Source organism: Oncorhynchus nerka, linkage group LG4 (assembly GCF_034236695.1).
Source record: "Oncorhynchus nerka isolate Pitt River linkage group LG4, Oner_Uvic_2.0, whole genome shotgun sequence".
Taxonomy (NCBI): Eukaryota; Metazoa; Chordata; class Actinopteri; order Salmoniformes; family Salmonidae; genus Oncorhynchus; species Oncorhynchus nerka.
Window position 1 is genome coordinate 52,752,589 of NC_088399.1, and position 18,198 is coordinate 52,770,786.

The following is an 18,198-nucleotide window of genomic DNA, read 5'->3' on the forward strand; positions in this document are numbered from 1 at the left end:
ATGCAACAATTTCAACAGTTTTACAGAGTTACAGTTCATGTAAGAAAATCAGTCATTTGAAATAAATACATTAGGCCCTAATCTATGGGCTCAGCCATAGGTGGGCCTGGGAGGGCATGGTCTGCAGTTGTGAGGCCGGTTGGACTTACTGCCAAATTCTCTAAAATGATGTTGGAGGCGGCTTATGGTAGAGAAAGGTAACATTCAATAATCTGGCAACAGCTCTGGTGGACATTCATGCAGTCAGCATGCCAATTGCACGTTCCCTCAAAACATGAGACATCTGTGGCATTGTGTTGTGTGACAAAACTGCACATTTAAGAGTGGCCTTTTATTGTCCTCAGCACAAATTAGGACAAGTTATTAAGTGTAATGATCATGCTGTTTAAAACCTCTTAGGGATCCCTTCACCCCCATTCCCGCTCGGATCCCGTTAACGGGATTGATTTGACAACATCCAGTGAAATTGCAGCGCGCCAAATTCAAAAACAGAAATACTCGTAATAAGAATTCATTAAACATACAAGTGTTATTCATCAAAATACAGCTTCACTTCTTGTTAATCCAGCCACAGTGCCAGATTTCAAAAAGGCTTTACGGCGAAAGCAGACCATGCGATTATCTGAGGACAGCACCCCGCATACAAACACATGAAAATCAGATTTCAACCAGGCAGGTGCTACACAAAAATCAGAAATAACGATATAATTCATGCCTTACCTTTGGAGATCTTCTTCTGTTGGCACTCCAAAATGTCCCATAAACATCACAAATGGTCCTTTTGTTCGATAAATTCCTTCATTATATATATCCCCAAAATGTAAATTTATTTGGCGCGTTTGATTCAGAAATACACCGGTTCCAACTCGCCTACAAATGATCTAATAAGTTACCTGTAAACTTGGTCCAGACATTTCAAACAACGTTCCTAATCCAAATGTATGTATCCTAAAATGTAAATAATTGATCAAATTTAAGACGGGAAATACTGTGCTCAATACCGGATGAAAACAAAGTGAAGCTGGTTCCAGGTCGCGCTCTCCAAATGACTTGAGTCCCTTTGTGTGACACATGGAAAGAACAGGATTAATTCTTAATTTCTCAAAGGAAAAACATCAAACAATTTCTAAAGACTGTTGACATCTAGTGGAAGCTAGGGATTACCATAGAAAGCTAATGGAAAACACATTGAGCTCAACATTTGTTTTCCCTGGATGGATTGTGCTCAGGGTTTCGCCTGCCAAATCAGTTCTGTTATACTCACAGACATTATTCAAACAGTTTTAGAGTGTTTTCTATCCAAATCTACTAATAATAATGCATATCCTAGCTTCTGGGCCTGAGTAGCAGGTAGTTTACTTTGGGCACGCTTTTCATACGGCCTTGAAAATACTGCCCCCTAGCTCAATTTTTTTTAATCAGCTTCTAGATATGTCACACCTGTTGGGTGGATGGATTATCTAATAGGGATGTAAACAAATTTGTGCACAGAATTTGTGAGAAATCAGCTTTTTGTGATTATGGGACATTTATTTTATTGTAGCTCATGAAACATGGGACCAACACTTTACATGTTGTGTTTATATACAGTACCAGTCAAAAGTTTGGACACACCTACTCATTCAACTATTTTTCTTTATTTTTACTGATTTATACATTGTAGAATAATAGTGAAGACATCAAAACTATGAAATAACACATATGGAATCATGTAGTAACCAAGTAAGTGTCTTAAAGTATTGATGAACTGTTGTTTCTCTTTGCTTATTTGAGCTGTTCTTGCCATAATATGGACTTGGTCTTTTACCAAATAGTGCTATCTTCTGTATACCACCCCTACCTTGTCACAACACAACTGATTGGCTCAAACGCATTAAGAAGGAAAGAAATTCTACAAATTACTGTCACGGCCGTCAAAAGAATTGGACCAAAGTGCAGCGTGGTAGGCGTACATATTCCTTTATTATGGAATGACGCCAACAAAACAAGGTAAACAACCATGAAGCTTACGAGGGCTAAGTGCCGCTAACAAAGATAACTACCCACACTGAAGGAGGGGAAAAAGGGCTATCTAAGTATGATTCCCAATCAGAGACAACGATAGACAGCTGTCCCTGATTGAGAACCATACCCGGCCAAAACAAAGAAATAAAGAAACATAGAAAAACAACACATAAAATGCCCACCCCACATCACACCCTGACCTAACCAAACAGAGAAATAAAACTGCTCTCTAAGGTCAGGGCGTAACAATTACCTTACATGAAGGCACACCTGTTAATTTAAATGCATTCCAGGTGACTACCTCATGAAGCTGGTTGAGAGAATGCCAAGAGTGTGCAAATGGTAGTATGAGTATGTTTTTTTTTTGTGGAAATATATTGTGTAACCTGTCCTTTAAAATTAATAACATCCATGGTCACATTTTGAGGTTACTGTAACTATAAATGTGTTCTTATGTAATCATAGAAAGCGTGCATTTTCACGATTGCATGCAAAAGTCACAGGTCTGTGGAGATCTTCACAATTGCTATAGTAATCTGTGCATTATCTCTAACAGCATTTATGACTTGCACTATGTGTTTTTAATGTAATCTCAACTGCAATCCAGGTCATTTGGTTGTGCTATTTGCTGAAGCGCAGTAAGAACACATTAAGTTGTGATATAAATACAAAATATCTGACATTGTATTCCTGTTTGAATTCCCATGTGTTGTGCTTTGAAATGGTGAAAGTGCAGAGATAACTGATAAAATCAGAAACAAATGATCAATTGGAATTTTGTTACGCTTTTAGATGCTTGAAAGCATAGTGATAACACATTGGGAATTCAACATACTTCTGGCTGTGTTTTTGAGTGGGTGATTAAAGGTTGAAATCGCATTGATCAACCTCTCAACCAAATATGACAATGTCCACGTTGAAATTATGTTGTGTGCCCAGTGGGAATACACTCTTACAGTTATTATGGTCAAGAACATAGGCTATTTATTTTGGTGATTTAAAAAAAACTTTGATTGCCCCTAATAGAGTTTAGTTGCTAGGTGCACTAGCATAGGCTAGTAAGATCCAATGGAGACATGAAGCTGTGACTCAACAGTGGTCCTTGGTGCTATTATTTTGACATTGTTCTATACGGCTGTATTTTCAGCAATCAACATATATACCAGTGGATTTGAGTGACAACCTTGGCTATTTGTAAGAGCGTGGTGGAAATAATTCCACTTCATTCCATTGATGATGAGGCACTGGCTTTTAGGTGGTAGTCTAGTTTTGTTTGCTTCATATTCTTTCTAAAAGCCACGATGAAGGCCATTGATTAAGGCCGAAACGTCATGCTTTTAATAGCTGCTTAAATAAAATATACTTTTTTTATTGGTGCGCAGGCGCTGCTTCGCCTTTTTACTTTTCAAAAACATAAGACAAAGTGACCGGGAGCTGTTGGAGCTTCCATCTTTATCTCCCTCTCCTTTATCTTCTGTTTGTGCATGAGGCCAACAGAACAGGCTCACTGATTTGTGACGCAACCTCCCCTCTGCTGTTGGGACAATAGAAGCTTTCTACTCCATGACTTCTACTGGCACAAGACTAGAGGTAGGCTAGAGTCCCTGTGGGTTACAGTCAAAATCTGGTTTTATGTTTGCAATTTCTAGCCTAAACCTTTTCAAATATGGAATCACAGGCTAATTTGATTGATTTCGCTCTGGTGGTGTGTTGTGTGTCATCTCTCACGGACAAGAATAGATTTCTGGCGGCTTGTAGGGTGTTATTATTACTTGTTTATTAAATGTTGATGTTCTCAATCAATCAAGCATGAATAATTGAGGATTTCTACACGTTCACAATCTGTGTCCAATACTGCCAATCCATGTTATCAGATGAATCTGTGTCCCCACTGTGGTCACATAATATAATCTGTGACCTCCCTCTCCTGTATACTACATGAGATGGTGGACTGGAGCGACCAGCCCGACTGACGGTTAAGGACAAAACCTCTGTACTCTTAATCAGCTTATTGCTGGCTTATTCAAAGGCCCTCTTTCAGACAGAGCAGCTGCTGCCGCCGGGCCCGGGCCCAGTTTGAGTTAGAGGGTGTGACTGCTGGCAGGCCTCGCCGATGCAGAGAGACCGGTTGGTGATTAACAAATGTCAGTAGACTTTGGAATCTGGGGAGCCGAGTCAGATGGCATTGTCCTCTGTGCTCAGAGGAAGGTCTCCCAGGTGGCCGGGTCATGCTGGCATGCTTTTCCTCTCTTTCTCCCCTCTTTCCTCACCCCTCCTCTCTGGCACTTCAAGCTCAAGGCTGCAGATTTTTTTCTTTGCTCTGAAAAGGAAGTCCAGGCATGCTTTGCATTGTTAAACCCCTTGAGCAGCTTAAACACAATTCCTAAAATGCAATTTTTTTCTCTTCCTGATTGTTAAAGAAATGGTGTGGTGTCACTCCAAACATCCGACCCTCTCGATTATTTGGGTACAGTCATTTTATAAATCCATTTTATAAGTCCCCAATAAATGAAAGGGCTAAGTCGGGATGGCTGGCAAGTGCAAGGTGGTTTTGCTGAGCTTTGCAGGCCGTACCGAGGCAGCCAGGCTGAAGGACTTGGGTACAGTACATTGGGCAGATAGATTTCTGTCAGCAGCTCTCCAGTCACTGTCTGGGCTGTCTCAGGCCCCATCACAAAGTACCCCCTTTTCCCAATTGTAGTGCACTACTTTTGACCAGGGCCCATATGGGATAAGGTGCCATTTGGGACACAACATAGCTGTGAGGAGGATCTGATCCATGGGTCCATGTTGTGCAGTGAGAGCACTGGCTGAACACCTAAGCACACATAGCTGGCTGGCTCCTAAAATGGCTGCCCTTGAAGCTCAAAGGATCTGCCGCACAGCTCATTGCCTGACTGTCAAAGCCCTGATAGAGTAGATGAAAGCATTACAAATACCATCCATTAACTTGGTGTGGCTGTCATGGAGTCACTAAACTGACACCAAGAGAAATAGCAGTAGTAGTAATTTTAGGTTGAGGCTGTTTTCTCCTTTCATTTTTTTTTTTTTTTTTACCTCAAAGGATTCTTCTTGATATCCATGTCAAGGAACCTGGCTTTAGAATGCAACTTTGTTCTGTGTTCTGAGTTCTGACAAGAGAGCTGCCAACAGATCAGGGATGGGCCTTTCATGGCGCAGTAACCTGACCCTGGACAACAATAAGGCTGTCTTCTCAGGGACACACTGGCAGGCAGCGAGGGTTGTTCCAGTGGAGGTAGACTGGTTACTGAACGTCAACTGTTATGGTTTAAGTCCAGAGAACTGCAGCAACAACAAAAAAACGACCTGTGATAGGGGTTATAGCAAAACAAATGGACATACGACTCTTCCCTTTCTACCAGAGCTCCGTTGGTTTGGCATAGTTGTGGAGGTCTCATTTTTTTTTAGCTCTGCAACAGGTTGTTAACCATGTTTAATCCTTTTTTTTAACCTTTGTATGGTGAACATGTACAGGACCAGGCAAAGGGAGAGAATGTGCTCAACTCAAATTTCCATTTAGAGGACACCATTTTGTCCAGAGGTCTTATTATTACTTGTTTATTAAATGTTGATGTTCTCAATCAATCAAGCATGAATAATTGAGGATTTCTACACGTTCACAATCTGTGTCCAATACTGCCAATCCATGTTATCAGATGAATCTGTGTCCCCACTGTGGTCACATAATATAATCCATAGGTGAGGAAGGCTGATGTCATGTGGCTTTCGAGCTCTGCAACAGGTTGTTTTTTAGCAAATTATACCTTCTGTATAGTGAAAATGGTAGGCTACATTTAGAGGACACCATTTTGTCACAGGTGCAGGAGCTTTAAATAATCAGGAAATACTAGGCATTATTTTTTTTTTTAAATGTTTTTTTGAATTCACCTGTTTTTAACCAGGTAAACTAGTTGAGAACAACTTCTCATTTACAACTGCGACCTGGCCAAGATAAAGCAAAGCAGTGCGACACAAACAACAACACAGAGTTACACATGGAATAAACAAGCGTACAGTCAATAACACAATAGGGGAAAAAAAGAAAGTATATATACAGTGTGTGCAAATGGTGTGAGGAGGTAAGGCAATAAATAGGCCATAGTAGCAAAATAATTACAGTTTAGCAAATTAACACTGGAGTGATAGATGAGCAGATGATGATGTGCAAGTAGAAATATTGGTGTGCAAAAGAGCAGTAAAGTAAATAAAAACAATATGGGGATGAGGTAGGTAGATTGGGTGGGCTATTTACAGATGGGCTATGTACACCTGCAGCAATCGGTTAGCTGCTCAAGGTGAAAGTGCAAATGCTTCTCCTAGGAAGGGAATGCTGTTGGATGGCTCTGTAAGATAGGAACACGAATCAAATAACAGCGTTTCTACAATGCAACAGTTTGTAAGCTCTCTACTTTCTATTTTTCTGAACAGGAACTGTCTGGCACTGATTTTATAGGCCATTGCCATAAGGGCTGGTCAAATTTTATAGACATCTTAGCAATAATTGACCCCCAGAATGTTATGTTGTGATTTTTCAATGGGCTACACTGTGCTAGTAGTGTGAAGCATTAATCCTCTTTGAATACATGGCAATATTAATGTCCTTGGCCTAGACAAATGCACAGCGCAGATGACCTCTGGCAAATGGATGGAAAATGTATTAAATATTGGCTCTGCTTCTGCTATCTGCAGATTTAGGCCTAGTGTTTTAGTTAAGCTTAAAGAAAGTGTAAAATCCAATAAAATAATATTTTAAAAAAGAGTGCACATCGCGTCATGACCAGTTTAATTGCTAACGAGTTACATTTCAATGTAATGCCATGTGTCTCTCTGTCATCGTACAAAGGGTGGACGAGGAGAAAACCATTTGATGAAAAAACTGTCATAACTGCCACATAAACAGCCATTTTATGCCCCAGTCACTTTTCACTCTGTCAGTTTTATTAATGCATTGAAATATGTTTGTTTTTTCCTCTTTAAATAACACTGAATATAAACTCCTATTATTGGTCTTTTTTATGCTCTAAGAACTGGCCTGTTTTATTTTACATACTGTATTTGTTGAAACATATTTTAGAATGGAAAGGTTACCATTTGGAGTGTTTGTGGTTGCCACACAAGTTCTGGATTTATGTTTGTTTCACAACAACAATACATCTGTGGCATTGGTCTACATGAAATACTATCCATTTGAAACAAAAATATGAATGAGGTGGCTATATATCTGGTGGCTATGAGTAAGTACTGGAAGTCAGTTTGACTATCAAGCAATGCCATTGGTTAGTTAGAATGCCAAGGTCAGAGGTAACAGGTCATACCAGCTCGGAAGTGATGTTGACCTTATCATCAGTTGTGTGTTTCATCAAGGAACAGAATAGCACTGTAGTCACAAACCTTTCTCTCTCTCTCAGTGGATTCATTCAATCTTATTTGAGAGGGAGCTAGGGCGTGATGCAATCTGAGGGAATTGTTTGTATGTGTGATGTAGATACGGGGATGCAGTCTGAGGGTCTGCATCCCAAATTGCACCCTAGTCCCTATAAAGTGCACTTCTTTTGACCAGAGCACTATGGACTCTTTTCAAAAGTAGTGCACTATATAGGGAATAGGGTGCCTTTTGGGATGCAGTTTGACGGTGCTGCACTCCAGCTGTGGCTTATCCCAAGGTAATAAAAATGGAACAAATCAACTCAGTAATCCCTCCTCAGCTCGCCATAGTTCTTGGAACCATGGAACAAACAAAAAAAAACAGATCTTCTTCTTAGTATGCAATGCAGTAATGTCAGAGCTGAAGAATCGAGCCTTTTCTCAATCTCTCTGTTACATTTCTATCACAGGTTTTTAGCCTACACCGGTGCTAAGCCTAAAGATTCAGACTTTTGTGTTTCCACCCCTGAGGCCTAAATGTGACATGTTATTGTCTGAGATTGAGGCCTCACCCATTGTCTTTTTCTTACCAGGTTTCCCTGATTTTCCAGGGAGTCCTCAGCGATGGAGGTGCTACAGTGCGATGGCTGTGACTTCCGTGCTGAGTCGTACGACGACCTCAAGACCCACATCCAGGATGTACACACGGCCTTCCTGCAGCCCACTGATGTTGGAGAGGGGGATGGGAGTCCCTGCCAGTCCAGGGCAGACTCTCTGAACTCCCCCAACCAGACAGAGGGGGAGGAAGAAGAGCAGAATACATCTCCACAAACTGAAACGGGTAAGGGAACTGCATCAACGGTGATGTTTATGGACAAATGATTATGATTAAGGTTATGATTATTATGCTAAAGATAAATGTTTGTTATTATTATTTATGATATTAATATAATATTTATAGGCATATGTCTTATTCTTTGCATACAGTCAGTGCCTTCAGAAAGCATTCTTACCCCTTGACTTAATTCCAATTTTTTTGTGTTACAGCCAGATTTTTTTTTAAATGGATGAATTAGATGTATTTTCTCACCCATCTACACACAACACATGTCAATGTGAAAATGACAAAGTGAAAACATATTTTTTAGACATTTTGGCAAATTTATTGAAAATGAAATACAGAAATATCTAATCTGTACCAGTCCAAAGTTTGGACACACCTACTCATTCCAGGTTTTTCTTTATTTTTTACAAATTTCTACATTGTAGATTAATAGTGAAGACATCAAAACTATTAAATAAAACATATGGAATCATGTAGTAACCAAAAAAATGTTAAACTAATTCTTCAAAGTAGCCACCCTTTGCCTTGTTGACAGCTTTGCACACTCTTGGCATTCACTCAACCAGCTTCATGAGGTAGCCACCTGGAATGCATTTCAATTAACAGGAGTGCCTTGTTTAAAGTTAATTTGTGGAAGTTCTTTCCTTCTTAATGCGTTTGAGCCAATCAGTTATGTTGTGACAAGGTAGGGGTGGTATACAGAAGATAGCCCTATTTGGGAAAAGACCAATTCCATATTATGGCAAGAACAGCTCAAATAAGCAAAGTGAAACGACAGTCCATCATTACTTTAAGACATGAAGGTCCGTCAACCATCAAGTGCTATGACGAAACTGGCTCTCATGAAGACTGCCACAGGAAAGGAAGACCCAGAGTTACCTCTGCTGCAGTTCATTAGAGTTATCTGCACCTCAGATAGCAGCCAAAATAAATGCTTCACAGAGTTCAAGTAACAGACACATCTCAACATCAACTGTTCAGAGGAGACTGCGTGAATCAGGTCTTCGTGGTCGAATTGCTGCAAAGAAACGACACCAATAAGAGGAAGAGACTTAATTGGGCCAAGAAACATGAGCAATGGGCATTAGACCGGTGGAAATGTGTCCTTTTGTTTGATGAGTCCAAAGATTTTTTGGTTCCAACCGCCGTGTCTTTGTGAGACGCAGAGTAGGTGAACGGATGATCTCCGCATGTGTGGTTCCCACCCTAAAGCATGGGGGAGGAGATGTGGTGGTGTGGGGGTGCTTTGCTGGTGACACTGTCTGTGATTTATTTAGAAATCAAGACACACTTAACCAACATGGCTACCACCGCATTCTGCAGCAACACTCCATCCCATCTGGTTTGTGCTTCGTAGGACTATGATTTCGACAGGTCAATGACCTAACACACCTCCAGGTTGTTTAAGGGCTATTTGATCAAGAAGGAGGGTGATGGGGTGCTGCATAAGATGACCTGGCCTCCACAATCACCTGACCTCAAACCAAATGAGATGGTTTGGGATGAGTTGAACTGCAGACTGAAGGAAAAGCAGCGAACAAGCATATGTGGAAACTCCTTCAAGACTGTTGGAAAAGCATTCCTCATGAAGCTGGTTGAGATAATGCATAGAGTGTGCAAAGCTGTCATCAAGGCAAAAGGTTGCTACTTTGAAGAATCTAAAATATAATTTGATTTGTTTCACACTTTTTTGGTTACTACATGATTCCATATGTGTTATTTCGTAGTTTTGATGTCTTCACTATTATTCTGCAATGTGTAAAAATAAAGAAAAATACTTGAATTAGTAGGTGTGTCCAAACCTTTGACTGGTACTGTAAGTTTTCACACCCCTGAGTCAATACTTAGTAGTTTTTCAAGATAAAAAAAGAAACAGAAAGGCGCTAAGCACAGGCAAATCCTAGAGTAAAATCTGGTTCAGTCTGCTTTCCACCAAACACAGGGAGATTAATTCACATTTTAGCAGGAAAATAATCTTAAACACAAGACAAATCAACAATGGAGTTGCTTACCGAGAAGACAGTTAATGTTCCTGAGTGTCCGAGTCACAGTTTGGACTTAAATCTACCTCAAAATCTATGGCATGACCTGAAAATGGTTGTCTAGCATTGATCAACAACCAATTTGACAAAGCTTGAAGAATTTTGAAAATAATAATGTGCAAATGTTGTACAATTCAGGTGTGAAAGCTCTTAGAGACATACCAAGAAAGACTCACAGCTGTAATCTATGCCAAAGGTGCTTCAACAAATTATGAATTCTTATGTAAATGAGATATTTCTGTAAAATATTTCCAAAAACGTGTTTTTACATTGTCATTATGGGGTATTGTGTGTAGATGGATGAGGGAAAAAAACAATTTAATCCATTTTGATTGAATTCAGGCTGTAACACAACAAAATATGGAATAAGTCTAGGGGTATGAATACATTCTACTATTTACAGTATATTAACATTGATATTGCTATTTAAGGAAAGACTGTTTTATCATCTCTTTTTTCCTTTCTTTTCCATTGGCCACCCCTTTGAAACAGACTTTTCAAGTTCAAACCAAATGCCATACAGCAAGTCAGCAAACCATCCCAACAAAACTGCAAACCAGTTATTCCAGTGCAAAATCTGTGTTCGTTACTTCAGATCAAAATCTCTGTTGTCTGAACACACCAAGAAGGTACATGGAACCTCACTAAGTGGCGGGAACTCACCTGCCTCCCATACGTCCAAACAGTCCAACTATAACATCGTTATCCATGACAGTCTTGGGAAAGTGTTCTCCTGCCACTATTGTACATACAAGTCCCCACGCAAAGCCAGGATCCTGAAGCACCAGAAGATGTATCATAAAGGAAATCTGGACCCCCCAGAATCTCTGTCTGAGGCTGTTGATGACCCTGAGTCATTATCGTCCGAGGAGCCCAGTGAGGAACTATCAGAAGATGTGGTAGAGCGTGGTATCCTAGAGTCCATGGTTAAACCTCTGGGGAAGTCGAGGGGAAACCAAGCACTTCGAAGAGAGTGGTGTGACAACATGATGAAAAAGCACCGCAACATGGTGAAAATGATCTCAACCATCCAGCCGGGTGGAGAAGGAGAAGGAAGCGCAGGCTCTTCTAAATCTGATTCCCCTTCCTCCCCCAGAAGCCCTCCTAACTCCAAAATGGTTTTCAAAGACCTGAGTGGTAATGAAGGCTCCTCTGTAGGCAACTCCTCAGTTTTCAAGCTCAACAAGCCTGCCTCTGGGATATCACCCTATCAGTATTCACAGATTCAATCGGTAGCGCCCAACAGCACGGGATCCTCCATTTTGTCTGACAGGTCCACCTTCGTCATGTCCGATGTTTCCAACTCTGCCATGGAGATGGATTTGAGCATGCTTGACGACTCCAGGAGCACCTCTGAGGAAGATGACGAGGAACTGGGTGATGAGGATGATCCCAATTACACCGACCCCTTGTCAACTGGGGATTCTGCCAAGCAGCTTCTGTCCGAAGAGGATAACAAGATGCTGGAGACTAAAGGGATACCATTCAGAAGGTACATGAACAGGTTCCAGTGTCCTTTCTGCTCTTTCCTCACCATGCATCGCAGAAGCATCTCCCGTCACATTGAGAACATACACCTATCTGGGAAGACGACGGTATACAAGTGTGATGAGTGCCCCTTTATCTGCACCAGCCCTCTCAAGTTAGGCACGCACATGCAAAGTCACTCCTCAGACTGGGACACCATGGACCTGACCAGTGAAAGCCCAGGTCCTCAGAATAACGAGACACCAGAATCAGTGAACGGAGGAAACGTTGCTGCTTCCAAAGTCAATGGGAAAAAGCTAAGTAATGTGGGCAATGATCTAAACCAGCAAAATCCTCACCGCTGTACACTCTGTAGCTTCTCGACAACCACGCTGAAAGGGCTGCGAGTTCACCAGCAACACAAGCACTCCTACTGTGATGACATGCAAGCTGCCAGCTTGGAGGGCTCTACAAATGAGCAACAGGACTCGGAATTGGAAACATTCTCCAGTTCTCCGAGCCAGGTACAAAAAACACAGACTTCAATTCTAGGACTTGGATCCAAAAAGCACTTAACTGGGAAAACTGCAAGGAAGTCCATCAATGATCTACCTTTGGATCTGTCCCCAGTCAAGAAGAGAACTAGGATTGATGAAATTGCCAACAACCTTCAGAGCAAGATCAGTCAGCAACAGGAGGATCTGGTGATTAATCTGGAAGAAATTGATGATGAAGAGGAAGGAGAGCTCAACGTGAATGAAGATGCAGGCAGAGACAAGGAGGAGAACAACGGTGAGAGTAAAAATCATGGCTACGTTTACAACAAGCTTTACGAAGGCCGGGTGGGTAAAAGAAAAAGAACCCTCACGTCAAAGCTAAGAAACATTCCCATTGCAATGACACTCTCTGATGATGAGGACAAGGAGTCTGTTGATCTTAAAGCGGATCTCCAAGACCAGAGCAGCCAAGACAGCCGGGACACTTCTTTCCAGGAGAACCTTGACTATACAGAGGACTCAGGGATGGCACGATTCTATTGCAAGCACTGTGACTACCATAACAAGTCAGCCCGCAGTGTGAGCACCCACTACCAGAGAATGCACCCCTACATTAAGTTTAGCTTTAGATACATTCTCGACCCTGAGGACCAAAGTGCCGTATTTCGTTGTCTGGAGTGCTTCATCGAATACACCAACTTCAACAACCTTCATGAGCATTACATGGATCACCACCCAGAAGCCAGCAATGTGCTGAACTTCAACCAGCCAGATTTGGTGTACATGTGTCGCTTTTGTTCGTACACAAGTCCAAACGTCAGAAGCTTGATGCCCCATTACCAAAGAATGCACCCTGAGGTGAAAATAAACAACGCTATGATCTTCTCGAGTTACGTGGTGGAACAGCAGCACAAGGGAGCAGAATCTCAAACGCTTAGAGAAATTTTAAATTCCGGTCCCAAGAGTTTCACATGTAGCTCCACCACTTCCACACCCAAGTCCTCGTCCAGTCCTGTGCTCAAAAGTGTTGCAAAGACACAAGATTCAAGCTCTGAGACAGAGGCCCTGAAAGAGGTTGGTAATGTTGTGGTCTATGACTGTGACTTATGCTCCTTTGCTAGCCCTAACATGCACTCTGTATTGGTTCACTATCAGAAGAAGCACCCAGAGCAAAAGGCCTCATATTTCCGCATTCAGAAAACCATGAGAGTTATCACAGTCGATAGGCCACAGTCAGCAGGCAACTCTTCTTACAACATCAATATACCAACCCCTGCTAAGTCGCCAAGCGCCGCCATGCCATTTGGTACAGATGAGGAGATATACTACTGTAAACATTGTGTGTACAGCAACCGCTCTGTAGTGGGAGTTCTTGTCCATTATCAAAAGAGACATCCAGAAATAAAGGTGACTGCGAAATACATCAAGCACGCCGCTCCCACCTCTGGGTTGATGAAACTAATGGATGAGCTTCAGATTGCACCCCCAAAGCAGTTTCTCAAACAGTTCAACAACAATGGATTTGATGGGTCCAGCAATTCTCACGCTAGAGTTGTTACAGAGAAAGGAGAAGCAGAGATGCTTTTCTTCTGTCAGCACTGTGACTACGGGAACCGCACTGTAAAAGGAGTGCTTATTCACTACCAGAAGAAGCACAGGGACGCAAAGTCCAATGCTGACCTTGTACGCCGGCACACTGCAGTGGTCCGCAGTCAACGAGAGCGAGCGCAGATGGGCCAGTCAGGCACTGCCGCCTCTGCCATAGCCCCTGCTGCTCCCACCGAGACCGAGGCATCCTCCGGATGTCTTCGCTCACTGAAGTGCAGGCACTGCTCTTATACATCTCCATACGTTTACGCATTGAAGAAGCACCTGAAGAAGGATCATCCTACTGTGAAAGCCACAGCCATGACCATTTTACACTGGGCGTACCAAGATGGCATCCTGGAGGCTGGTTATCACTGTGAGTGGTGCATCTACTCCCATGCGGAACCCAACGGGCTGCTAATGCATTACCAAAGACGCCACCCAGAGCACAATGTTGACTACACGTACATGGCAAGCAAGCTGTGGGCCGGGCCTGATACCACCACCTCCCAGCCAGGGGGGAACGCTGGGGACAGTAAGCACTACCAATGCAGAGATTGTGCTTTCGAGGCGTGCTCCATCTGGGATATTACCAACCACTACCAAGCTGTCCACCCCTGGGCTGTCAAAGGGGATGAGTCTGTACTATTGGACATAATCAAAGGTCCAAGATCCCAAGAGAAAGTCCACCCCTCAATGGCTAAAGGACCACCTTTCACTTTTCTTCCAACTGCTCACGATGAAGGACCATTGGATATCCCTACCTCACCTCAAGAGCACCAACACCACCAATACCATCCCAGGCTCTCCCACACAAGCAACTCGATCTCCAACAACCCCTACCAGTGCACTGTATGTCTGTCTGAGTATAACAGCCTACATGGACTTCTGACACACTATGGCAAAAAACACCCAGGCATGAAAGTCAAGGCGGCTGACTTCGCACAAGAAGCTGATATAAATCCAAGTTCGGTTTACAAGTGCCGACACTGTCCATATGTGAATTCACGCATCCATGGAGTTCTTACTCATTACCAGAAGAGGCATCCGTTGGTGAAAGTCACCGCTGAGGACTTTGCGGATGACATCGAGCAGGTTAAAGATATAACTGAAGTGGATGACAAGTGCAAGACCCAAAGACAGGGTTATGGAGCATACAGATGCAAAATGTGTCCATACACTCATGGAACATTGGAGAAACTGAAAATTCACTATGAGAAATATCACAATCAACCTGCTTCAGATATGTTCAAGCCTTCCCTCGTGCCATATTCCACTGTGAAGGATGAGGTGGTCGCTGAATGCAGTGCCACAAGTGTATCATCAGAGGTACAAGAGGTTAGCGAATTCAAACTTGCTCTCACCCAGTTCCCTATCAACAAAGGAGAGACCCATGCTGTGTTTAGGTGTCAGCTCTGCAAGTATTTCTGCTCAACCAGAAAAGGCATAGCTCGACACTACCGCATCAAGCACAACAACGTCAGAGCTCAACCGGAAGGCAAGAACAACGTCTTCAAGTGTGCTCTCTGTTCATACATCAATCCCATTCGCAAAGGCCTGGCGGCACATTACCAGAAACGTCATGACATTGATGCCTATTACACACATTGCCTGGCAGCCTCCAAGACTTTGACGGAGAAGCCCAGTAAAGTGGTGGTGCCCGTGGCATCGGAGGCTGAAGGGTCGGAGCTGAGCGAGGAGCTACGATTGGCCGTGGAGAGGAGGGAGTGTTCGCTCTGTGCGTTCCAGGCCTTCAGCAGGAAGAGCATAGTTTCACACTACATCAAACGCCATCCAGGAGTCTTCCCCAAGCGGCAACACACCAGCAAGCTCGGACGCTACTTCACTGTGCTCTATGCCAAAGAACCAGAACATGTTGAAGAGGTAACAGAAGTGGTGGAGGTTGAACCGAAGCCCGAGCCAGAGGGAGAGGTTGCCGAGTGGCTGCCTTTCAAGTGTTTAAAATGCTTCCAGCGATTCAGCACGGTGAAACTTCTCTCCATGCACTACAACGACCATCACAGTGGCAAGGACCACAAACAGGACTTTGTCATCTACCCCAGCCTCACAGAAGATGGGACGGAGACAGAGCTCTATCAGTGTTCCCACTGCGAGTTGAAGTTCCTGGGCCTTCCTCTCCTCAGCACTCACCTGATGAACCATAACGAGGAGTTCCAGAAGAGGGCGATGCGGCAAGAGAGGAGGAAACAGCTCCTTTGCAAGCAGAAGTCATCCGAGCCACCGGAGACAAAGCCTGAGAAAGTGAGTAGAAGAGTTTACAAAAGGATGGTGATTTATATGTGGCCATTGTTTTGGACTAGAATGAGAATGAAAATGAGACTGTGAATAATAACTAACAGTATATGAAGCATTTCCACTGTATTGGGCTAACATAGTAATGTTACACATAGTATTGATGATTAAAGTTTTATCGTTAGAAATGAAATCAGTTATAGAGAATATCAGTGGAATGAGTGTAAGGCTGTTAGATTTACCACCTTTTCTTCCCTTTTTCTTTTCTTTTAGCTGGTGAATAATGCTGACAAAGCACCGATCGGCTACAGGTGTAACTTCTGTGTGGAGGTCCACCCTACTCTCAGAGCCATCTGTAACCACCTGAGGAAACATGTCCAGTACGGGGAGGTCAAAGAGGGCCATGTCAAGGTAAGATCAAATAGCCAAGAGTTTGGTAACACACGGGGGTCATGCATGCTCTTACAATGCATTATAACCACATCATAATGCATTATACCTTCAGGATTTAACCGGTTAAGCGTAAACTCCGCAATGCTGGGGACTTACGTTATTATTTCATTGAATTGAGTTTGCCTCAGAAGACCCTGGGGTATCAGGTTACATATCCACAGCCACTGGAAGCTGGAACCTTATTGAGAGGTCTCTGAATAACTGAACATATTCACTGTTGCTACCTAAGGGTAGGTTTAACAGAGAATATTACATGTAACCATACTTTATAAGTTATATATCATCAATGATACTATTTAGGCCTATGGCTAAGTCATCAAGAGCTGTTTCAATTCAACCCAGGTTTTCACAGAAAATAGACAACACAAATAAGGTTTTGGCTTCAAGTTAATTATGAATATGTTGGATTAATTGAAAGAATGGGACTAAATTTAAAAAAAACTTTATTTGAAGTGCATTTAGAGTTTGATTGGATTAGAGTTAGTCCTTTTCTTTATCTTTGAGGTTTGGTTGAGATGAAGATGTGAATCCAACACATCAATTATTAAGTTGTAGACAAACTGGATGTTGAATTGTGTTTGGTTGTCTGTTTGGTTGTCTGTGCAACCAAATATCAACATTTGAAGGAGATTGGATAGTTCTGCTTGGATAGTTCCATCTGTGCCACTGACTTATTCTGGCTTGTATTCCAGTTTGTCAACAAATGAATAGTTTATATGTGTGATTTCTATCCCCATCTCAAACAAAAATCTAAGTTAAAGAATAGGTCTGTGGAGATCTTTACAATTGCTATAATAATCTGTGCAGAATCTCGAACAGCATTGATCACTTGCGCTATATACTTTAAATGTATTCTCATCTGCAATCCATGCCATTTGGTTGTGCTATTAGATGAAGCACGGGGATAACACATTCATCTGTTGTATAAATAAACAACATATCTGACATTGTATTCTCATTTGAACTTTTAAATAGTTTGTGTGACTACTAAACCAAAAATCAGACATTGTTTTTCCATTGGGATGTGGTTTTAGATGGTTAAAGGCATAGTGATAACATATTGGAAGTGATAAACAATTTTGGCTGTCTTTTTGAGTGGGTGAGTATAGGTTGTAATCTCATTGATCAACATCTCAACCAAATATTACCCAATTATCCACATTGAAATGATGTTGTGTGCCCAGTCGGATCGTTCTACAACAAACACAAATGGTTTTATATCAAGTTTAAAAAACAAAACAAAAAAATATTTGTAGATGTGAAACAAAACCTTTGTGTTCTTCACAGATGGACAACTTTTAGAGGAGATTAAAGCGGAGATCGTAAAACATTTGTGAGTTTCTAAAATCTTATAGGATGTCATTTGTAAAGTTGATTGTAAATATATGTAGAATTCCCCTACAACTTCTCTCTAAATTCCACTGTGTCCCCCAACTCTTTAGTTCAGAGCCGACTTGACTTTTGACTCTCAGCCCTAAGAGACCCCACACTGCCGAAGTCTGTTTTTACGGATGGCAGGGTTCTGTTTCCAGTTTTTTTTTATTGCAACGGAGACCCCTGGGTAGACAGTCTGTCAACTTCCCCTAGAGAAAACAAGCGAGGTAGTCCCTCCTGACCGTTGCAGGCAGGCAAGGGGAAAAGAGGCCATAACATTGAGGGTAGCGGG

At 42.2% G+C, this 18,198-nt stretch overlaps 1 protein-coding gene across 3 annotated transcripts in view; it reads left to right on the forward strand.

Moving 5' to 3' along the window:
• LOC115106058 (zinc finger protein 462-like) overlaps positions 1-18,198 on the forward strand; it is an 84,257-nt gene that overhangs the window by 25,443 nt on the left and 40,616 nt on the right. For all 3 annotated transcript variants that reach the window (XM_029628647.2, XM_029628650.2, XM_029628648.2), the window contains exons 2-4: positions 7,983-8,230; positions 10,768-16,088; positions 16,353-16,490. In XM_029628647.2, the coding sequence (XP_029484507.2) occupies positions 8,014-8,230; positions 10,768-16,088; positions 16,353-16,490 (5,676 nt within the window). In that variant the 5' untranslated portion in view covers positions 7,983-8,013. The remainder of the gene's footprint in view (positions 1-7,982; positions 8,231-10,767; positions 16,089-16,352; positions 16,491-18,198) is intronic.